Source organism: Sorghum bicolor, chromosome 8, assembly GCF_000003195.3.
Source record: "Sorghum bicolor cultivar BTx623 chromosome 8, Sorghum_bicolor_NCBIv3, whole genome shotgun sequence".
In the NCBI taxonomy this organism is placed as follows: domain Eukaryota; kingdom Viridiplantae; phylum Streptophyta; class Magnoliopsida; order Poales; family Poaceae; genus Sorghum; species Sorghum bicolor.
The window spans coordinates 33,511,383-33,535,911 of NC_012877.2; the positions used below are offsets into that span (position 1 = coordinate 33,511,383).

At 49.7% G+C, this 24,529-nt stretch overlaps 1 protein-coding gene across 2 annotated transcripts in view; it reads right to left on the minus strand.

Annotated features, from left to right (window-relative positions):
• Positions 1-23,722, minus strand: part of LOC8061236 (oxysterol-binding protein-related protein 1D) — a 39,146-nt gene extending 15,424 nt beyond the window's left edge. Inside the window, exons 1-6 of one of the 2 annotated variants that reach the window (XM_021445747.1) lie at positions 23,117-23,722; positions 22,189-22,542; positions 21,300-21,384; positions 7,171-7,619; positions 5,966-6,121; positions 5,001-5,309 (exon numbers count right to left, since the gene is read on the minus strand). In XM_021445747.1, coding sequence (XP_021301422.1) covers positions 5,001-5,309; positions 5,966-6,121; positions 7,171-7,619; positions 21,300-21,384; positions 22,189-22,542; positions 23,117-23,500 — 1,737 coding nt within the window. In that variant the 5' untranslated portion in view covers positions 23,501-23,722. The remainder of the gene's footprint in view (positions 1-5,000; positions 5,310-5,965; positions 6,122-7,170; positions 7,620-21,299; positions 21,385-22,188; positions 22,543-23,116) is intronic. The other variant, XM_002443094.2, reaches the window with a different exon arrangement.

A 24,529-nucleotide genomic window follows, 5' to 3' on the forward strand; every position in this document is an offset into this window, starting at 1 on the left:
GCCAACTACTACCGGAAATTTATTCGCGACTTCGGCATCATCGCGGCACCGCTGCGCGTCTCTTGCGGCGAGACACGTTCACTTGGGATGACGACACCGAGGCCGCCTTCCAGGCGCTGAAAGGCGCCCACACGACGGGGCCGGTGCTGCAAATGCCAGATTTCGACAAGGTGTTCATGGTGGACAGCGACGCGTCGGGCGTGGAGTTTGGTGCCGTCCTCCACCAGGGCGCCGAACCCCTTTCCTTCTTCAGCAGGCCGTTCGCTGCCCGTCACCACAAGCTTGTTGCCTATGAGCTCGAGCTCATCGGGCTGGTCCAAGCCATTCGGTATTGGCGGCCGTACTTGTGGGGCGGCATTTTGTTGTTCGCGCTGATCATCACAACCTCAAGTTCCTAATGGACCAACGCCTATCGACGGTGCCGCAACATCAGTGGATCGCAAACTCCTCACGGGGCTGGTCACGAAGGTGTTCAAAAGACACTCCATCACCTTCCTTCCGACTTCTACATTCCAGGCGATCATGCCTAGGTCTAGGACTAGGTACGAACTTGCGCCACTTGTTAGCACAACAAGACAGAGGCTTTACTGCCAACAGGGCTGCTGCAGCCCCTAGAGGTGCCGTACTAGGTGTGGGCGGATATCTCTATGGACTTCATCGAAGGGCTGCCTAAGGTCGACGGCAAGTCCGTCATCCTCACTATCATCAACCGCTTCTCCAGGTACGCGCATTTTATTGCGCTCGGCCACCCCTACACGGCGACCTCTGTTGCCCGCCCGCGTGTTCTTCGACAGCATCGTCCGCCGTCATGGGTTCCCGTCGTAGATCGTCAGTGACCTCTTCAAGTGTTCACTGGACATGTGTGCCTTGACCTCTTCAAGTGGCGGGAGTGACTCTCCGGATGAGCATGGCTTTCCACCCGTAGACGGATGGACAATCGAAGGTGGTCAATAGGGGGATTGCCATGTATTTGGGTTGCGTTACAGGTGATCGACTGAGGGCTTGGGTAGACTGGCTGTCGTGGCTAGAGTATTGCTACAATACCTCCTTCCATACCGCCCTCCGCGACTAAGGTGGTGTATGGTCGTCCCCCTCCGCCTATTCTGCCGTATAGGCTGGGGACGGCACGGACCAAAGCTGCAGACGCTCTTCTCCGTGCGCATGATGACGTTCTCGCTGAAGTTCGTCAACGGCTCATCCAGGTGCTGCAGCTCTCGAAGAAATATTATGATGTCGGCCATTGGGATGTGTAGTTCACGGTTGGCGACTGGGTGTGGCTGCGTCTCCTACATTGTACGGCGCAGTCCTTGGACCCCCACGCCAAACACAAGCTGGGTCCGCGGTATGCTCGGCCCTTTTGTGTGCTAGAGCGCATCGGCAGTGTTGCCTACCATCTTCAGCTTCTGGAGGGTGCTCGCCTCCACGATGTCTTCCATGTCAGTCTAATGAAGAAGCATCGCGGTGATCCCCCAGCTGCCCCGGCCGTTCTGCCACCGACGCGGGATGGTCGCGTGCTTCTTGCACCGCAGCGGGTGCTACAAGTCCCGCAGCGCCGTGGGGTCTGGAAGGTGCTGATCAAGTGGCACGGGCTGCCAGATGAGGACGCCACCCAGGAGCATCTCGACGAGTTCCCCTCCGTCTACCTCGATTTCCAGGTCGAGGACGTGTTGTTTTTGCAGGCGGGGAGAGATGTTATGACCGGAATTCCCTATACCCGCCGCAAGCCCAGCAGCGGGTGAAGGAGGGGTGCTGTGGGCGGCCAGGGGCTATAAGCCCACAGTTACCTTTATTATATAATTTTATAGGGTGTTAATTATTAATTTTGTGAGAGAGAGTTATAAATACTTGTAAAGACTATTGAGACAGGTTTAAGCAGAAACATATTATTGTTTCCGGCTTCCTCGGGAAGTCGGGAGAAACCCTAGCCGCCCACCTCTCCTGCGCCAGCTCCTTCTTCCCTCTTGCAGAGACGGCCGAGGCAAATAAATGAATTGAAGCTTGCAAGTGCTATATTCAAGTTGTGGTAACTTATTGGATTATTTGATGGCTTGCAAATAAATAAATTGAAGCTTGCAAATTAGATGGCCATGAGATAACCAAGGTATATATTTGTTGATCTAATTCACTTGGGTGCTTATGAGTTGATTGAATTGGATATATATGCAATGTTGCTTGCTATAAGATGATTGAATGGATTAAATGCTTAGTAATCAAGTTTGGTTTGACTTGAGTTGGATAAATTCATAAGATGACGTTTAGTAAGTGAATTGAATGGATATATGTCTTGTGAAAGTATTCAAACAAGTCTATTTCAAGTTTGATTCAATTTGAAGAAGCTTAGCTAAATTGTTCGAAATCTGTCCAATATTGAAAAACTGAGCTAGCTGAGTCTGAGTTTGAGTGATCAAATCTTATTGGAATGACTTGAAATTTGATATGCATGTTGTATCCTTATCATAGAAGATGTTGTAGATATTTTATGAGAATTGGATAAAGGATACTTTGGTCTTGGAGTGGATCTTATCAGCTATAGTGCAGCAATTTTCAGCATATAGCAGTGGTGGAAGAATTGAAATCTGGTAGCAATCTATAAGTCAAATGAAGCTCAAACTTTTACAGCTGCTAGATGACTTAGCGAGGCACATCTCCACCAACTTTCGTGGTATTTGGATCTGTACATTGTGAGTTATGGGTTATTCTTTAAAGGGTACAGAATCTGCCAAAAAGTGAACAATTATTGGAATGATCTAGAGTCACTTTAATCGAAAGGTCCTCAAGTTGGAATCATGTTTACAAGTGTTTGAAGCACCTAAGTTTGGTTTTGAATTGATCTTAGTATGACAAGTGTTGAGTACAAGGCTGTTTGGTGGAGTGTACTTGGTATACACATTTGGTACTCAAGTTGAAGATCAAGATTAAACTCAAGATGAAGATAAAGTTTAAGTTCTAGTTACTATTGAAGATCATTTGGTAGGAAGAAAAGAACTTAAATAAGTAGATAGAAAAGGACTTAAAGAAGGATTCAAGATTACTCATCATACTAAGTCCATCACTTGAGTCAATCAATCAAAGCAATTCAAGTGAGTATTAAGAATGATTCTTTGGAGAGAGATCACTTCTCCCTATGTGAGGGGCTTACTGCCCGAGAAGTTGGTAAACCAAGTGTGGTGCTTGGAAGACTAACATGGAAGTGGTGATCTAAAGGACATTTGAGATGCTTAGTTAAAGCAATCAAAAGGATTGATCAAGGGAGGAAGCAACACCCAAAAGAGAGCTAATCATGCTATTTCAAGTGGTATTCTTATTAGTTCTCTCATGCAAGCAATGATCAAGAAAAGATGAAGCAAGCCAACCAAAACAAAAGATAGTGCACTTGATCATATAAGTGGTTCTCAAATTCATATGGGTGAAGACTTGATCTATCAATTGGTATCTATAATTCAAATTCATATGCGGAGGAGACCGGTAGAACAGCGGTGGCGGGGATCAAGGACGACATGGGCTCCGATACTAGATTGTTACGTTCCAGGGACCTAATGGAGCAGCGATGAGAGATGGGAGGCCATGGCTTGAATGCCCGACGGCGTAGAGGAGGCGACGTGCTTGGCGCCTGGAGTAGATGGGATCAGGGAAGAGAGGAAGACGGCAGGAGACAGGATAGCCCAGGGGCCCAAGGGAGATAAATCTCAATCCCAGGCTAATCCTTTCATTAAACAAATGACTCACCTTATAGGCCAACTGACACATGCAACCACAACTCACACATGCAGCTAACAAACTCCAGAAATAGTTCACACGATCTAACAAACCCAAATCTAACAAGACCAAAGAATCAAACCGACTCAACCGACTAAACCGGCTCCTAGACGCGTGGTGACCGCGCCCTTGGCGCTATGCAGCTCGCCGTGCTCCCTTGGTGATTGGCCCCTAGCCACTAGTGTGTTTCCGACGATGGTACTACCGGCCCACCATAACAGTAACTGTGGCAGGTCATGTGCTTCTTGGGGTCTCATTCATGCCATCAGCTTCAGTACTTATGGGCCGATGGAGCTACTGAAGATCTACATCTATCTAGGTTCTAAATATATTCCCTTGAGCTCAGCTCAGGCACCTAAAGAAACATGTTTGTTCTGTATCTAACTCTTGATTCTCAGTAGTGCATCTTCTGAATTCTGAAAGCACGAAGTCATGCAGGTTTAATCTCACTGTTGAGCATGGGTGACAATCAGATGGTACTGAAAATTGCAAGTGATTCGTTTCGCATTTGTAGGAAAGGGTTATGTCATGGTGATCTACCTACCAATGTGTGATTGCAGTGATTACTTGTCCTTGCATTTTTCCCAACATGGAATCCTGAAAGAAGAAAATCCTTGTCTTCTATGTGCTCTCTCCAAAGTAAATCCAGATTGTTTTGTTAAGACATAAGAGTTTATGTTTCCTCACTCCTTGGTTTTAATTTAATACTGGTTCACATTAAAACTGTCAAGCCTCTCCTTCTAGGTAACCATTTTCTGTATTTCAAAATGGATAAACTGCAAATATAGGATTGCTTTACCAGTGCCATATTTTTATGTAAGTAGTTCAGGTGGGAGTTCTTTCTTGGTCTCGATTTTTTTCCCGAACACGCAGGAGAGGTATCTTCTTTGGGAAATCTCAGTCAGAAACCATAAGGTTTAGTTGTGCAATATGGATCCCAAATTGGGATGAAACGATTTTTCTTGGAAAATATTGTTTTTTGGCTCCCCTTGCAATGCACCGGCAAAGACCTTGTAAAAAATAAAGCAAAAATGCATCCTCTTTGGCACATGTCTTTATAAACTGTGGTATGATGCTATGTGAGGTACTAGAGGTTAATAAAAGAATAAAAGACTTTGGACCAGAGAACACAGAAATGAAGTGCTATCTATTATAATAAAATATTTGCCCTTATTTTTCAAAGAAGAAGGTTTCCTTTGAACAGTTCCTATCATACATGTAGAAGTTTCAAGTTACTGAGTTACCTGGTGTGGATTGCGATCTATAATTGACTGTTCTTTAAATTTAAGCTTGCAGGAGTACTGGCCACTTCCATTGATGCGCATTGTGCCATAATGATCACAGTAAATTTTGCCAATTATGATATTGTAAATGGAAGTAGTCACTTTACTCCACTGAAATGTTTCTCCATCATCAAATTGGAGGGTAAGAACGCCTATTGGGTCAAGCTGAATGGATCGACCCCAGAACTTTCCTTTCAGATTGGAATCACCCCAGAATCTCCAACCTCTACCGTCACAGTGGCATGCAACAACCATTGGGTGATGACTGACCTGAAATAAATATTAGTTCTTGTCACAACCACGGTTTTTTAATCAATTCATGTGAATACCTTATTAACCAAATAACTTCAGTGAGCACTATAGTTTACTACTACTAGAAAACATGTGAGGTACAAACAAATCAATGACAGGAACTAGGAATTAAATTACTAGTTCCCCTCTGTTTTCTACAATGAAGGGGAGCCTTGGCGCAGTGGTAAAGCTGTTGTCTTGTGACCATGAGGTCACAGGTTCAAGTCCTGGAAACAGCCTCTTGCAGAAATGCAGGGAAAGGTTGCGTACAAAAGATCCCCCCCCCCCCCCTGAACCACAAGCAAGCGGGAGGTACATGCACTGGGGCTGCCCTCTGTTTTCTACAATACTTGTCCATGGCCTTGGAAAAAATCATTTCATAATACTTGTCTGACGACAACACCAAGTGTGCAGTTATTGCTGTATTTCCACTCTACCCCTAATAAAACGTTCAGAAAACAGGAACTAAGAATTAACTTGCATACTCTATAATTACATTTAATAGGGGTAATGGATGGTTATTTCAAATTTTCGTTTCCCGGAAAGTATTACTTTCTCAGACTCTGCATGGTGTGCTATGGACAAATATTGCAGAACAGAGTAAAAATAGCTCATAATTTAAACAGCTATGCAACCTTTTCAGAGAAAAAACGAAGTCCTTTATCCGGATAGTCCGCTTCATATGTTTCCCCCAGTAGGGGATTGAAGGGTTTGCATTGCCGACCTTCGGTTGAAGCATAACCTGATACTGCAAATGCTGCTACATGAAGTATCCTCATTAAGCTGTCACCCTACATTGTATTTACCAAGAATCATTGCATTGCAAAACATAAAGCATTGATAGGAAGAGAAGCATAGCACTCAAATTAGGGTGAAGACTACAAAACTCAATCTGTGGGGGTAAGACAGCCCCCGGGTAATTTGCTAAGAAGATCTTCTCACGCAGGTCAAGAAAATCCCAAAACACCTCCCCACTCATACACAGTGACACCATAGCCCATAGCCAGACCTTAGACCTGTGCTTTGGCATGGGACAGATGAGGGGATTTTTTTTAACCCCAGACTAAAATTCGCTCCCAAACTAACTTCTTTCCTAAAGGAAAGCATATTGCATGCCAAAATTTGTAGTCAGCGAAGAACCAAAAGGAAATTGGATATAAGGTTCTCGTTTGTAATCAGTGTATCAGCTTTTTCTTCCCATTTGGGGGGGGGGGGGGGGGGGGCAGGGGGGTTGGATTCTCCTATAGATTACATGCTACACAGAGATTCTCGACTCTAAAGATATCACTATATCAGAAATTCAAACAACTTGTGCAATGAGTTTGGATGATAGAGATAAAACTAGATGACTATTGACTAGACAATTCAAATCAGTAAAATTATTCCTACTAAACGTTGCCTTTTTACAATTATTCGACATGCTTACATAACTTGTTTGGATGAACCAAAACTGGAAGGAATTTCAGCCCAATCCAGACCTACAAGTTCTTGGTTGTCCAGGAGACCAGGATGGGGCAAGCAAAGAATGCTTCAAATGTAAAGTTTTTTACGTGGACCAAATTTAGTTACTTGAAGTGTCATACCTAAAACATATAATGCAGTCTGGTATTTTCAAAGAAGAAAATTATAGTTACTAAAAAAACCTTGGCCATGCACAACTAGTTAAATTTTGACCAATATCAATTTTTTTCTATGGACTCCCAAAAATGTTCGATTAAGCAGTTGAAATATATGGAAGATCTTACAAAGAAAATTAAAATGGAACCATAAAGAAACATCGAAATAGAATCTCACATAATTAATCCTTTAAAGCGAGTGTTGGAAAGACTTATTACTCTACCTGTTTTCCCCAGTGTAGTGCATGGTCAACCAAGTAAGAGTACTCCAAATCTTCAAAACATTTTTGTAAAGAAGAAAGAGGCTCATTGAAATAAACAGGTAGACAAACACCTGAAAGGTCTTTCCCTATATTTTCTCTAATTATTGACCATAATCCTATATGCTTCTCTTTTTCCTTAGGCTCTGGTAGCTTATCCCTACGTAGCACAAAGGGATATTTAGTAGTTTTGACAGTATTTGTAACAGAAACTCCAACATATTCTGATCCAAAACCTAGTGCAGTTAGTTCCCTCCTTTGACATGAAGCACTCCGTAAAGACTCTACAGATAAAAAGTCTCTTGTATCAAAGTATGTAACTTCATCTTCCTCAGTTTCAACTTCAGCCATGTGGCTTGCAGTGTCAGGGTCTGATTCAGTTGTACTTCCTCCTGATAAAACTGAATAGAAATCTGCACATTTGGCAAACAGCATAAATAAATAAATTAGGAACGAGCTGGACATAAATTCTGTACACAAAATAATTTCATGTTTCTACACAATGAACAAATGTGCAAGCTTCTTGTTGTATACCAAAGAAATAAGCCATACAAATATGTATCACTCAAGCAAAATTTTTATTCATTAGCATTGTTATAACAATAAATATAGACTAATCAAGTAATTTATAACATATTTTCCTGTATTTTAATTTTAAATATTTATGGTCGTAGGTTATTAGGCAAATAAAGAAAGTAAGCCAAATTATCAATCTACTCACTGCTGTCCCACTGTTAGGCAAAAGAATATGCCGCAGCCCCTTACCATATGCTGCGGCATATCATTGCCATAATTAGCAGATGTAAATCAATCAGGGATAGCTGATTTAGTTACTATAATTAGCAGATGTAAATCACTGATTTAGTTACTATAATTAGGAGATGTAAATCAGGGGAGTCACCCTTGCCTTGTAAAGGCCAGTCGGCCCTATATAATAGAAGGCGCCCCCTCCAATTGAGGTGTGGCCAATTGCCCCAATCCTAATCTTATATGGTATCACGAGTTCAGGCCTTGATCTCGTTCTAATCTCGATCTCCTCCTGGGCGCCGACCTTCTCCTCCCCTTCCCATGGGAACCGAATCATCCCTCTCCTCTGCCACCAGCGGCAACCTCACCAGCGATGCTGCTCCTGCAATCTCCCCCTTCGCCACCATCAACATCAAGCTCCACGTCCCCATGACCCTTGAGTTGAAGCCCTCCAACTTCACCATGTGGTCGACGGCGTTCGTGGCCACATGTGGCAAGTTTGGGCTGCAGCATCACCTCGCCGCTGCCTCCACCACGACTCCCGACGCGGCCTGGCTGCAGGCTGACTTCTGCGTCCGCGGCTGGATGTACAGCACCGTCTCCGATGCTGTCCTCAATCTCGCCATGACCGATGACACGCAGACGGCGCGCGCCCTTTGGGCGGCCATCAGCGCGGTGTTCCAGGCGAACAAGGCTCCTCGCGCCATCTTCTTGAATCACGAGTTCCACTCAATGACTCAAGGGGATCTGTCTATTGACGCCTACTGCGTTCGCATGAAGGAGAAGGCCGACGAACTGCGCGACATTGGGCAGCCCGTCTCTGAACCCAACCTCGTCCTCAACCTGCTGCGAGGGCTCAACGAGGTCTACTCCAATGTCGCCGACAACATCGCCGAGACACAGCCCCTCACCCTCGCTGCCGCCCGGCACCAGCTCCTCCTCAAAGAGCTGCGCCTGCAGAACGAGGAAAAGGTGCGCGCCACCACCGCCCTCCTGGCTGCTGCCTCCTCTCTTGGCGGTCACCAGCAGCAGCTGCTGCAGGGCGGCCGGCGCCCTAACACCAAGAAGGGTGGCCAGCAGTCCTCCGGCGGCACCAGCACCAACAAGCGCGTTCCCTGGGGCTTCAATCCCTGGACCGGCGAACGTGTGGCCCCTGGAGAGCGTGTCACTCCTCCTGGACAGCGCCGTCAGGGCGGTTCTGGCGTTCCTGGAGGTCCTGGTGGCCAGGCTGGGCGCAACTCGGGCATACTAGGGCCTGCCCCACAGGCCAACACCGCCTTCGCTCCGCTCCAGACCTCCTCCAGCGGCTCCAACACCTCCACCAGCACCTGGATGCAGCCGGCCTCATCGCTGCCCTGCAGAACATGCAACTGCAGGGCGACTGGATAGTTGACTCCAGCGCCTCCACACATATGTCCTCCTCGGCTGGTATGCTCACCCAACGTCTCCCCTCCTCCATCTCCTCAATAACAGTAGGTAATGGCACCAGTATTCCTGTCACGTCTAGAGGTCACACCATTCTTCCCACACCTACCACAAACTTCGCTCTTAATAATATTCTTGTTGCACCATCCATAGTCCGCAACCTGCTTTCTGTCCGTCAATTCACTCGTGACAATAGCTGCTCCTTGAATTTGACGCACATGGTTTTTCTGTTAAGGATCTCAGGACGGGACGCGTGATTCTCCGCTGTAACTGCGATGGGGACCTATACACCATGCCTGCCTCCACAGCTGCCGCTCCACCTCATGCTCTCCTAGCTGCTTCGTCGACTCTGTGGCATCAACGTCTCGGCCATCCTGCACCCGCTGCTCTAGAGCGCCTCAATAAATTGCATGTTGTTTCCTGTAATAAAGTAGACCACTCCCTATGTCACTCTTGTCAGATAGGCAAACATACGCGTCTACCTTTCAGTTCTTCGCAGTCCATAACTCATGCCCCTTTCGAACTTGTTCACTGTGATGTTTGGACTTCCCCCATCAACAGTCTGTCTAGTTTTTCATACTACTTGGTATGTTTAGATGATTATAGCCACTACTGTTGGGTTTTTCCGCTCCGAAAAAAATTAGAGGTCCACCAACACTTAGTTGAACTTGCTGCGCTCGCCAAAACACAATTCAGTTTTCCCATAAAATGCTTTCAGGCTGATAACGGGACTGAATTCCTCAACACTGCCACCACCAAATTCTTCGCTGCTCAAGGCACTCACCTCTGCTACTCCTGTCCCTACACATCATCCCAAAATGGCAAAGCTGAACGCATCATCCGCACCCTCAACAATTCCATTCGTACCATGCTGCTCCACGCCTCCCTGCCTCCCGCATATTGGGCCGAGGGACTCCTGACAGCTTGCTACCTCCATAATAGGCGCCCATCCTCCTCCATTCAGCATGCCATTCCATATACTCGTCTACATAATCAGCCACCAATCTATAACCATCTGCGTGTTTTTGGGTGTCTCTGTTACCCCAACATGCAAGCAACCTCTAAACATAAGCTCGCCCCTCGCTCCACGGCATGCGTCTTCCTCGGATATCCCCCCTCACACAAAGGTTACCGCTGCCTCGACCTATCAACACGTCGCATCATCATCTCTCGCCATGTTATATTCGATGAGACCACTTTTCCCTTTGCAGCCACCTCAGATGCCTCCTCCCAAGCATCTCACGACTTTCTCCTCGACGACGATATGGTTTCGGTGCCTTGCTCTACTGTTGTTGCAGGTGGGACTTCCTCTTCTACGCCCGTGGTTACTCCATCCCCCTCGGATGTTGAGCAGCCACCCTCCGACGTTGCGGCATCACATGGATCGCCTCCTTTGACACTAGGCGGGCGTGGTCACGTGCCCCCGCCTGGACCCGGCGTGGTTCCCTTTCCACGGGTCTACGTCCGCTGCCCCCGCCTCGAGCCGTCCGGAGAAGCGGCTGCCCCGGCAGTCCCTCCTGACGCCTCGGCGCCACCGACGGCGCCCTCACCGGCACCGGCAGCCTCTACTGCTCCGCCACCACCACCGTCGCCACCGCCACCGCCGCCACGTGTTACCCGTACCATGACGGTGCCATCCCTCGCGCCAGCTATGAAGGGCTGGCGGCCACATCTTCCTCACCATCGCTGATCCCAACGAACTACCGCAGCGCTTTGGCCGACGCCAACTGGCGTGCTGCGATGATGGATGAGTACCAGGCCCTCGTCGACAACAACACCTGGCAGCTCGTTCCGCGTCCCCCCGGCGCCAACATCGTGACGGGGAAGTGGATCTTCCGGCACAAGTTCCATGCCGATGGGTCCCTCGCTCGCCACAAGGCTCGTTGGGATGTCCCAGGCTTCTCCCAGCGCAAGGGCGTCGACTACGACGAGACTTTCAGCCCGGTTATCAAACCGGCCACCATACGATCTGTACTCAGCATTGCCGCATCCCGTGCCTGGCCGATTCACCAGCTGGACGTGAAGAACGCCTTTCTTCACGGCCACCTCGAGGAGACCGTCTACTGTCAGCAGCCGCCAGGATTCGTCGACCCTGGCGCCCCAGATCACGTCTGCCGTCTGCTGAAGTCCTTGTATGGACTAAAGCAAGCTCCGCGGGCTTGGTACCAGCGCTTCGCCACCTTCATCTGGCAGCTCGGCTTCGTCGCCTCCACCTCCGACATGTCCCTTTTCATATTACGAGAAGGGACGAGCCTCGCCTACCTACTGCTGTACGTCGACGACATCGTCTCACCACTTCGTCCTTGGCGCTCCTTCAGCGCATTATGGCTCGGCTGAGCTCCGAGTTCGCCATGACGGATCTTGGCGCCCTCCACCAACTTCCTCGGCATCGTTGTCACACGCTCCTCCGATGGCCTCTTCCTCTCCCAGCGACAGTACGCCATCAAGCTTCTTCAGCGTGCGGGCATGGTTGAGTGTCATCCGACATCGACACTTGTTGACACTCATGCCAAGCTATCCGCGATCGACAGGGTTCTACTGTCAGAGAAGGACGCATCTGAGTACAGGAGCCTGGCGGGGGCTCTCCAGTACCTGACGTTGACTCGTCCTGATCTGGCTTATGCTGTTCAACAGGTGTGCCTCTTCATGCACGCCCCGCGCGAGCATCACCGTGCGCTCATCAAGCGCATCCTACGCTTCGTCTAGGGGACTCTCTCCTCGGATCTTCACATTGGCACCGGCTCCGTCGACAAGCTGACTACCTACTCTGATGCTGACTGGGCAGGCTGTCCAGACTCTCGACGATCCACCTCCGGCTTCTGTGTCTATCTCGGCGACAATCTCCTCCAAGCGCCAGACCACGGTGTCCTGCTCTAGCGCAGAGGCAGAATATCGGGTTGTGGCTCACGTTGTGGCTGAATGCTGCTGGCTTCGACAGTTACTCCAGGAGCTCCATATTTAGCTGCCCTCCGCTATCGTTGTCTTCTGCGACAACATCAGCGCCGTCTACATGACAGCCAACCCCGTCCACCACAAGCGAACGAAGCACATCGAGATCGACATTCACTTCATCCGCGAGAAGGTGGCCCTTGGTGAAATTCGGGTTCTCCATGAACCCTCCTCTCATCAGTTCGCTGACATCATAACTGTAACGTCCCGCCTCCATGAGGCCGGACCCGCTTACATCTGGCAGCTTTTCTAGGACATAGTCAGTCCCCACAGACCAACACTAGTCTTTTCTGCACACTTTGTCCTCAATCGTGCGCACCCGGAAAGTACTTCCCGGTCAGTCACCCATCCCTAAATTTCTCCAGACCAAGCACGCTTAACTTTAGAGTTCTTTGGAGATGGGCTTCCAGAAAAAAAGTTGCAACTTGTTGATATACCAGCCATGCACACCATGCCTGTGCAACTGCGACACACGCGCCCGTGAAACCGCGAGAGTCGGCTCCGATACCATTCTGTAACGTCCCGCCTCCATGAGGCCGGGTCCGCTTACATCTGGCAGTTTTTCTAGGACATAGTCAGTCCCCACAGACCAACACTAGTCTTTTCTGCACACTTTGTCCTCACTCGTGCGCACCCGGGAAGTACTTCCCGGTCGGTCACCCATCCCTAAATTTCTCCAGGCCAAGCACGCTTAACTTTAGAGTTCTTTGAAGATGGGCTTCCGGAAAAGAAGTTGCAACTTGTTGATATGAGTCTCCTATTAATCCTATTAAGCCCTGGGCCGGGTGTTACAATGACTAAAGGGCTTCCGACAGCACTCTTTCGAGAGTTTAAATCCAGCCTTTGCATCCGGGAGCCTCCCGCTGCGACTGCGGGCGGGTGTTAGGCAATAGAATATGTCGCAGCCCCTTACCATATGCTGTGGCATATCATTGCCATAATTAGCAGATGTAAATCAATCAGGGATAGCTGATTTAGTTACTATAATTAGCAGATGTAAATCACTAATTTAGTTACTATAATTAGGAGATGTAAATCAGATGTAAATCAAGGGAATCACCCTTGCCTTGTAAAGGCCAGTCGGCCCTATATAATAGAAGACGCCCCCTCCAATTGAGGTGTGGCCAATTACCCCAATCCTAATCTTCTATACCCACAAATTAGTAAACAAAAAAGTAATAAATGGAGCATCTGAACATTTTTTAATGAGAACAGTATGAGAGCAACTTACATAAATACATAATACATATTTTTTGTTATGGTATACCATAATTTGGCATATATAATGGGAACCAAAACAACAAGCCACATGCTGGCTGAGTTACTTGGAAGATCTGTGGATATTGTTGAGCTGAAGGTTGACAGCAAGTCTGCACTGGCCTTAGCAAAGAACCCTGTCTTCCATGAGCGCAGCAAACACATCAGAATCAAGTACCATTTCATTCGAAGCTGCTTGGAGGATGGCAGCATCAAGGCAGAGCATATCTCAACAGGTGATCAGCTGGCTGACATTCTTACCAAGGCATTGGGCAAGACCAAGTTTGAAGAGCTCAGGGGAAGGATCGGCCTGGAGGCAATCTAAGCAAAGAAGACCAAGACCAAGGGGGAGAACTGATAGCAGTTGGTCATGTATCTAGTATAGCAGGGCCTAAGTATTGCCCATTGCAGTTTTGTTTTCTTTTCTGTTTTAATTGTGTGGCTGTAATAGGCTTGCTTGGGGGTCAAGAAGATAAGACCCTTGGCAGCCAAGTTAACTAGGAATCTACTCTAGAATATGCCTATCCAAGAGGTAGCCCTCAGCCTATAAGAGCTGGAGATTGGGCAAGGGTTTTTGTAACCGAGATCTATTTTTGCAATTCAATCAAAAGGCCATAGCAGGCAAACTGCCCTCTGGCTGTTGCCAGATCAATCTCGTGTTCACCAAATTATCCAACAAGCACTCCTTCCCCTCTGAGGCCGCCACTATTGCCCACCTGCATAGTCAGGCTTGCGCGGTTCAGAACGTCAAGTATCTGATACCCATCGTCCTCGACCTCAAGTCCCCCCACTACTCTAAGTGGCACGGGTACCTCCTGCTCGCCCTCGGTCGGTACTCCCTGAAGGAGCATGTTCTCAGCGATGAGTCTTGCCCCACAGATCCTGCCTGGTACCGCATGGATTGCGTGGTCGTCTCGTGGATCTTCAACAGCATCTCTACCGAGCTCCTCGATATCATCCACGCGCACGACGGCGTCACAGCTCGTGTGGCCTGGCTCGGGATTGCGGAGCAGTTCCTTGGGAACCGTGAGTCCCGGGCGTTGCTTCTTGACACTGAATTTTGCAATCTCTCCCAAGGAGATCTCTGTGTCGATGACTACTGTCGGAAGATGAAGGGCATGGCTGACACCCTCGCTGACCTTGGTGAACCAGTCAATGATCGCACCCTTGTACTCAACGTACTGCGGGGCCTCAATGAACGGTTTCAATTCATGGCTCAACTCATCACTCGACAAAAGTCGTTCCCTGCATTCGCAGATGTCCGTGCTGATCTTCGCCTCGCCGAGCTGAACATGGTGCAGCCCTCAGCGCCCCCTACTGCCCTCCTCACCTCCTCATCCAGCAAGGCATCCTCTCCTGCGCCAGCCCCCAGTCCTGCTCCTTCACGCCCTCCGACCATGCCTCCATCTGGGGGAGGCTCCTCGGGCAGCAGTACAGGCGCTGGTCGTTGCCGGCGTCGCCGCGGCGGGCGCTAGCAGGGCAACTCAGGCGGCCAGCGGTGGCCGTCCTTCTACAACCCGTGGACTGGGTCCATTCAAATGTGGCCCAGTCCCGCACCTAGCAGCCCTCGCCCTCCTCCGACGCGCCCTCCTCGTTAGCAACATGTTGTGATGGCTGGTGTGCTCCCACCAAGCTACTTGATTTCTCCACCAGGCACGTGCGCAGCGCTGCTGCCTACCCCTCCATCATGGGCTCCATGGACTCCTCAGTCCCTGGCCCAGGCTTTCAGCACGGTGTCTCTCAACCAGCCAAGCACCAACTACTGGGTCTTCGACTCTGGCGCCTCTTCCCACGTCGCCGCCAATCCCGGTATTGTTACCCCCATACTCTCCTCCTTTCCTACTTCCATCGTGGTCGGCAACGGTGCCACACTTCCTGTTGTTGGCACCGGCTGCTCGATTATTCCTGGCCCCTTTCACCTTAACAATGTCCTTCTTGCTCGTGGCATTATCAAAAAGCTCTTATCAGTACGTCAATTCACTACTGACAATCATGTTTCTATTGAATTTGACCCTTCTGGCATCTCTGTGAAGGATCTGCATACTAGGAACGTCCTCCTTCACTGTGACAGCCCGGGGCCTTTGTACACCTTGCAGCTTCCTTCGACGCCCACCGCTCCTTGCGTCCTCGTCGCCACTCCTTCGTCATCCATCTGGCACCGCCACCTCGGCCACCCCGGCAAGGAGACCCTTCAGCACGTGTCTCACTCTTCGTCGATCACCTACCACCAGCCTACAGATGATCACCTATGCCATGCTTGTCAGCTAGGACATGTGCGCCTTCGTTTTTCTAGTTCTTTGTCCAGGGCCTCCAAACCCTTCGATTTAGTGCATTATGACCTATGGACATCACCTGTACTCAGTGTATCAGGCTTCAAATACTATTTAGTCATCCTTGATGATTTTTCCCATTTTTTATGGACCTTTCCTCTCCGCCTTAAGTCTGATACGTTCCCTGCACTTCCCAAATTCTTTGCTTATGCTCGCACTCAATTTAGGTGCCATATCAAATCTGTCTGTTGACAATAGTCGTGAATTCGACAATTCTGCCTCCCGCTCCTTCTTCCTCACCCACAGTGTCTCCCTTCGCATGTCGTGCCCCTACACATCTCAGCAAAATGGAAAAGCTGAGCGCATCCTGCGCACCACTTGCCGGTGACGATGTTGGAGCCTGACGGACGAGGCACCGGATCCCATGTCTGGTTTGGCAAGGAGCGGCGTGTACTCCTCTTCCATCGTGCGGCGCCAGTGATGGTCCAGCAAGGCCTCGCGGACAGAAGAGGGTACCGGGGAGACCTGCGAGTCCACGGGCATCGCCGCAAGAGCCCGAGGCTACAGGGTACTACCCGCGTGTCACGTCACCATAGGGTGAACATGATGCGGGTGTCGGTGAAGAAGCGGCGAGTGGTACACCGGCAGCGCAACACAGGTAGCAGGGGGCCTCGGCGGCGATGTCGGTGTCGTCGGCGGAGAGGATGCTGCCGGTGGCAGAGGTGACCCCGGCGAAGAGGGGGCCACTAGTAGACGCGCACCGGCTGAGCAAAGCGTGCCAGTGGGGCCGGAGTCGCCGGTCCAGGACCCGCGTCGTGGGCACGCCGCTGGTAGACGAGCACCGGCTAGGCGAAGCGTGCCGGTGGGGCTGGAGTCGGAGTCAGCGACCCAGGACCCGTGTCGTGCGCAGGGGCCGGTCCGGAAGGTGACCCCTCGAGACCCGGGCAGGGTACAGACCCCGGGGTGTCACGGGCGACCGGCGAGCTGGGGCAGGGTCCCGTCAAAGGCCACGGTGTAGTAGTACCTGTAGGAAACACCGGTAAAGGTGGCTCGACTACCGGGTTAGTGGGTAACATAGAGGATAGGTCAAGGTCCGAGGTGGAGGCGGGAGTGGTGGTGGTGGCAAAGGGGAAGACAGACTCATTGAACACCACATGGCAAGAGATGAGGATGCGACGAGAGGTAAGGTCATAGCATCAGTACCCCTTGTGATCCGGGGTGATCCAGAGAGTATCTGAGGAAGACACAGAGGGTCGAACGGGGAGCCAGCTTGTGGGGAGTGGTGGCAGTGGTGTTCGGGTAACACGCACACCCAAAAACCCATAGGTGATCGTAGCGAGGAGGGGTACCGAAGAGAGCGTGGTGTGGCGTGGGAGCTGGACAGGCAGTGGAAGGAAGGCGATTAAGGAGATAGGTGGAGGTGTGCAAGCCCTCAACCCAAAAACGAGCAGGAAGCGAGGCCTGCAGGAGAAGAGTGCGCACGGTGTCGTTGGTGGTGCGAATCATGCGCTCAGCCTTGCCGTTCTAAGAGGAGGTATACGGGCAAGACATGCGCAACTGGACACCGTGAGAGAGGAAGAAGGCACGGGAGGTAGAGTTATCAAACTCCTGACCATTGTCACACTAGACGGCCTTGATGGTGAGGCCGAACTGTGTGGACACCCAAGCGAAGAAGTGGAGGATCGCGAGAAAAGCATCAGACTTCGCACATAAAGGAAAAGTCCAGGAATAATGCGAATAATCATCGACCACCACAAGATAGTATTTGTATCTAGAAATACTGATGACAGGAGATGTCCATAAGTCGCAATGTACAAGGTAAAAAATGCAGGCCGCATTAGAAGAACTATGAAAAGGAGGACGAACATGACGGCCCAGTTGGCACGCATGACACAAATGCTCATCATGAGGCCGAGCACATCGAATATCGGAACTACGACTAAGGTGCATCAGGGCATCACGTCAAGGATGGCCGAGGCGCCGGTGCCAAGTAGTGGAGGAAGTAGTGGTGGCGAAGGCGGCTGAACAAAACGGGTGAAGGAGGCGAAGAAGGCAAGGCAGATGCCGAAAAGCGAAGAGTGTAAAGTGGCCCCGTGCTGTCACGTCGGAGCAGAGGACGCTGGGAAGCCAAATCCTTTACAGTAAGACCAGAAGAGTCAAACTCCACAGAAACAGGAATTGTCAGCTGTAAAACGACGAATTGAAAGAAGGTTGTGAACCATAGAAGGTGCAACAAGAACATCAAGAAGACGAAAAGAGCCATGAGGGCCGGTGGCACCCACAGATTTGACAAGAAGACATGACCCATTGGCGACCATAATGGACGAAGGAAGAGAGGAAGACGGAGGGTGAACAGAAGAAAGTATAACGTGGTTAGAAGTGGTGTGGTAAGTAGCCCCAGAGTCGGCGACCCACTCCGGCCCAACAGGTGGTGTCAGGGCCATGGTGCTAAAGGAGTTAGCCAAGGCCGCCTGGTCCCAACCGGCAGACCCAGGCCACGGGGACGCGGAGTACGCGTCGGGAGGTGCCGGCCACGGGGTCGCTGAGGGGAACCCCAGGGGAGCACCGGCGAGCATGGCCACCGGCCGGCGAGGCTCACCACCAGAAGCCTGGAACGGCCACATAGAGATACACCCTGACCATGGGTTGTGCCGTTGTGGAAGGATGGTCAGGGTGTACCCCGTGGAGGTGCGGGCCCCGTGTTGCCCCCCAGGGCCTGCACCAGGTCCCCCGCCAGGGGGAGGGGGGGCAGAAGGCCCCCCCCCCCCCCCCCCGCTCGGCCCGAAAGGACCAAGAAGAGATGACGACGACGGAACAGACGGAGGCGGTGGGGGAGTAGCAGCGAGAGCAGTCGAGGAGGTCGAGGACCCCGGCGCAGAGGCTGATGGGACCTAAACTCCCTACTGGAGCTCCTCCATGACGAGGTCGTCACGGACCTGGAGGAAGGTGGGGAAGGGTCGCTGCCGAGTGATCCACGTCAAGCGGTGGGCATAGCGATCGCTGAGCCCGCGGAGGACGTTGAGGACCAGGATACAATCCTCCACGGGCCAGCCAAGGTCGCCGAGTGTTGGCACCTGCACACAAGCACCAGGTAAGCAGACCCTGCTCACCTTCCCTCTTCCTCTCCCCTGACCCAAGGTAGAAGATGAGCCGAGCTCAGGCACACACACACTCACACAGTTTCAGTCTTGGCTGAAACTTGAACCCAGGAAATATGTGGCACTTGAACTGCCTTTCCTTCATTGCATACATGGTGTATATATACAAGCCTTGTACCAACTGTAAGGTACACAAGGCATGGCTGAGTACAGCCCCAACTACTCCTAGTACACTGCATGCATCATCCTCGTACCAAGTATGGCTGATGTATGGTTCTACCAACTACTGTACTAGAGTGGCCTATTGCCATACTCCTATGTGACCAAGAGCTGACCTATTGCCTGCCTATGATCATTAACAGAGCAAGAAAGGTTTAGCTGCAGATTATGTCTTACATTTCTTCCCCTAATCCTGCTGCTAAGCCTTGACCTCATCCATGCCAATCATCTTCCTCAGCTCAACAAACCTGAGGCGTCCGAGGGACTTGGTGAGAATGTCAGCGAGTTGCCTGCCGGTGTCGACAAACTCGATGATGATCTGTCCTCCATCGACGCAATCCCTGAGGAAATGGAACTTGACGTCGATGTGTTTGCTCCGGTCATGGAGCACCGGGTTCTTGGCAAGAGCAATGGCCGGCTGATTGTCCACCAGCAAAGCCGGTGGCTGAGACTCCTTCCCAGTGAGCTCCTTCAGCAGCCGCCGCAACCAGACCGCCTGACATGCCGCCGTAGCAGCAGCCACATACTCTGCCTCGCAGGTTGACAGTGCCACTATCTTCTGCTTCAGTGATTGCCAGGCCACCGGCGCTGCTCCGAGGAAGACGAACACCCCGAAGGTGCTTTTCCGCCCATCCACATCGCCCGCCATGTCTGCATCACTGAACACGGTGAGCCCTGGCTCGCCGCCCTTAGCCCTGGGCGGCGCTTCGCTGAACACCTTCAGCCGAAGATCGCTGTGCTTGGGGAAGACGACACCGAGGTCCAAAGACCCCTGGATGTACCGCAGCAGTCGCTTGACCGCCGCCCAGTGGTCCTCCCTTGGATCCTCCATGAATCTGCTCACATACCCGACCGCGAACGCGATGTCCGGGCGGGTATGAGTGAGCCAACGCAGCCCACCGATGATGCTTCAGTATCGTGTGGCATCAACCTTCTTCGCCACACTTTGTTTGGAGAACTTGATCCGCTCCTCCATCGGTGTTGCTGCAGCCCTACAGTCGCCCATTCCGGCCCGCTCCAGCAGCTTCAGCGCGTAGGCGCGCTGCCCCAGCATGACCGCGTCCTTCCCCTGCTTCACCTCGATGCCGAGGTAGTACGAGAGCGCGCCCAAATCGCTCATCTTGAATCGGGCCGCCATCTCTGCCTTGAATTTGGCGATGTCTTCCTCCCGCGCACCAGTGACGATCGGATCGTCCACGTACACACCAACGATGAGCTCCTCCTTCCCCGTCGTCGTGTGTACAGGGCGTGCTCCGTGGCGCACCGTGCGAAGCCGAGCTCCGCCATGGTGGCGTCGAGCTTGGCATTCCATGCCCGCGGGGCCTGCCGCAGACCATACAGAGCCTTCCGCAGCCGGAGCACCTTGCGCTCTTCCCCCTTCACCTGAAAGCCTGGCGCCTACTTGACGAAAACCTCTTCCGCCAGCTCGCCGTTCAGGAAGGCTGACTTGACGTCGAGGTGGTGGACGCCCCAATCCTTGGCCGCTGCGAGTGCCAGCAGCAATCTCACCGACTCCATGCGCGCCACCGGCGCAAACACCTCCTCGAGGCTGGTGGACGGCGGCAGCGGGAGCTGCTGGGAGGGAGGGAGGAAACCTAGTCTACTGATACCATGTTAGAGAATGACTTTCCTTAACTTGGGCTAACCCTAGAGGGTTAGCAATATAATGTCATACATGGGCCTCATGGGCCTACTCATACTCTAACATTTAGCAGCAGTTGTACAACAAGAACTGAAGTGGTGGGAGCAAGCCAAGGCAAAATGGTTGCACAGTACAATCTGATTAGTATTTAGTAAAGAGAGAATGGCGTTTAACCATACTCAGCTGAACACTGGATAATTATATAATAATTTGACGATTGAAACTATAACTGTATATCTGATCACTTATGTAAAAAAATGTGGAGAGATAAGTCAAGATGCATAGAACGGATCCTTCTATTTTGTCACGGATGAATAATAAAAAGGCAAACAGAGGTTTCAAGTGTTTCACACCAAAATGACGTAACATCTATGTCAACCCTAAACATTTTGACAAACACTGAAAGATGATGTAAAACAGTTTGCAAACACAAAGGTAAGCAAAATCATAAGGAATAGTATTATAGCATGAGTAGAAACTACTAACCACTTTGTCTTCTGTTAGCATAGCCAAGTGTTTCCCGCTCCTTAGTCTCATGGACAACTGTTCTCTCCAGCTCAACTTTCTCCGTCTGCACCAAGAAATGGACCATGCTGACCCTTAAAATTATGGTCAAAATCGTTCACTTTAAAGAAAAAATCGTTTGCATAAGTTGAACAAAAGAATCTTTAAGGAAGCTTGCAAGGATGAATTATGCAGTTTCAATGTGCACTATAAGCAACCCAGATGTTAAAGAAATTACATCATACTAAGACACAAATTGCACTTTGCTGCTTACCAAGTATAAAGTGAACATAAATGTATCTGTCTGAGACGACTAACTTGTTCCAATTAATGAAAAATAAATGCAAATGGATTCCATTTATGGATAGTATTATCATATCCTTATATCACATATAGCTCATATTTATATCCTTATATCACATACAGCTCATATTTGCAAAATGACTGTTTGCAACTTTTAACACAAAACATGCAAAGCACACGTTACATGCATATCAGCATGTGACACTGACTGATGTCATTATTATTGTCAGTTGTCAGCACCACATAATAACGAGAATGAACGAAGCAATGATGTAGATACGCTAGCAGCAACTCGACAGACAAGCTATGCAAGGCATTAATGCGGGTACTCTGCTGATTACAAGATAACATGTAATGTGAAGCCCTAGCTCAGATTAAGCTCAGTGCTAAATCATTATTACTATTTTTGTGCTTTGCGAATAATGATATTTTTCCTTCGCTGAAAAGTATGGAGATATTTTTCCTGCTGCTAGTATTTTTATTTCTAATAATCAATACTAGAAAAGGCAATAATAATAACAAAAAATAAGATATTATTAAGTAACCAAACCAGAGATAGAAAGATGACCTCCAGTTGCCGGAGGCGGTCTATCAAAATAGAATGCTGCTGCTGCTGAGACTTTATCTGCTTGTGCAGTTCCAGCAGCTCGCTCATAATGATAGACTCACACTCCCTGACCACTGCTTCGCTCAGACCCTCCTGCAGCAGCCGTGCCCTAAGCTTCTCAAAGGACAACATAATGTCTGCCGGACCAAGATCACTAATAGTCAGTGACCGTGGGAACTGATCCTTTGCTGCCAGCAATGCATCTATCCACGCATTCCTATCTTCCTCAGTTTCACACCTCAAGTGTAGAGTCTTCGTTCCACTGAATATGTACAGCCTCTTATCATCAGATTTGCTTGCACGAACAGATGAGACCTGAATACAATAGAAGGAAATTCCTGTAAAAATTGAGAAATCTATCTTGCTTCCTCCAGCATTGTGCCAAATCATTCAGATAATTCCACAGTGATGATCTATTGTGGCGTTATTGCATTGAAGTAAATGTTCTGCATCGATGCAAACATATACATATCGGCGACCAGGTTTCCCTACCACGGCCTGTCATCAATTGGAAAAAGGCAAAATCAAAGGTAAAATGAGAGCCAATCCCCCCCCCCACTTTTTTTTGGAATCTAAGCACATTTAGGCCTTGTTTAGTTCTCAAAAAATTTCAAGATTTTCTGTCACATCGAATCAAATCGTGCGCACATGCATGAAGTATTAAATATAGATAAAAAAGATAAGCTAATTGCACAGTTTAGCTGTAATTTGCGAGAAGTTAGTCTATAATGGAATAATAATTGTTAAATAAAACCGAAAGTACAGCAGCGAAACCGAAAATTTTTCACAAACTAAACGAGGCCTTACCCGAACAATATTCATGGCTCAATCATTACACGAAGAATGCGGCTTAAGAATTTCACTTCTAGTGCCGGAACAAGCAGCGTACCTTGAGGTGTATCTCGCCGAATGGCTTCCACAGCTTTCCTGCCCCCGCGGCCACCTCCTGCGCCTGCTGCAGCGCACTCCCGTCCCCGATCACTCTGGCTGCAGCAGCAGCGGACGACGCGGCCACCTCCCCAGCACCAGCTCCGCCTGCCCCTCCGCTGCCTCGGAGCTTGTAGTAGGATAGCACCCCATCCTCGAGCACGAACCACCGCGACCGCCACCCCTTCCCGTAGTTGACCCACTTGTGCAGCACCCCCGCAACCGCATCCTGCTGGGGGGCCGGCGTCGGCGGCGGGGCGCCGGCGTGGATGCGCGTCGGGTGCTCGTGGAGCTGGTCCGCAGCGTGCTCGAGCGAGACCGGCGCGATGCAGCATAACGGGTTCATCGCGACGCCGCCACCCGCCCGCGCGATGTGGATCGGGGGAGCCCTCAGGATGCGGATGCCGCCTTGCGGCCTCGCCCGCGACTGCCGCCACCACCGCAGCCTAGGTTTCGCACAAGCATGGAGATCGGCGCCGCATCGGCCGCGTACAAGACAAAGCAGCAGCAGCAGCGCACTCGCAGTGGGAGTACTGGGCGGCGCAGTACCGTGGAGTACTCGGGTTGGCGGTGTGTTTTGATAGCTACAACAATATGTGTTTTGAAAACTTATTTCTGCCGAGCATTTTTCTTTGCCAAAAGTATGAAGTCAATTTTTTTGTCGCTCACATCTTTAACTCTCGGTTACAAAAGTCTATTTAGTTTTTTAGATATTTATAAAAACATTATATTTGGATTTACTTATTGATAATATTTTTATATATTATAATATTTGAACAAAAAATCTGAAAAAATACAGTTTGCTTTTAACTAAGTGACAACTTACTGAACTTAGGTGGTTATGGCTGCTGGTGCCAACTAATGCTATGGATGACCTCGTTGCATATGAGTCATGATGTTATGTGGTCAGGGGTGGATCTTGGCTAAGAGCATCTCCAAAAGTTACTTATATTTTGTTCTTCAAAATATAGCATTTGGCAACTTCCAAATTAATATGCAAAGAAAAAAGTCGTCTCTAAGAGTTTTCTATATTTTTATCCTAAAAGTTTTTTCTATACACTTTTTTCCTCACAACCTGGTCTCATGTTTTGCATGAGTAACCCTAAATTTGTCTATGTACATGTTTAAACCTTTTCACAAGATCTTTCTCTTACGCTTTTCTCACTTGGAACCTTATCTTTTCTTCCTTTTCTTTTCCCACCTCCTTCTAATTCTTCGGATGCATGCTCCCAAACCGCGCGTATATTTGTGCGCAGGTGATGGTGATTTGTCAAGTGCGGAAAGATAGGAAAGACATGGAAAACTCTTGGAGATGATTTTTTCTTTTTTTTCTGAAAACATGGGTGGGGAATAAATATGGGGCATTCTTGAGATG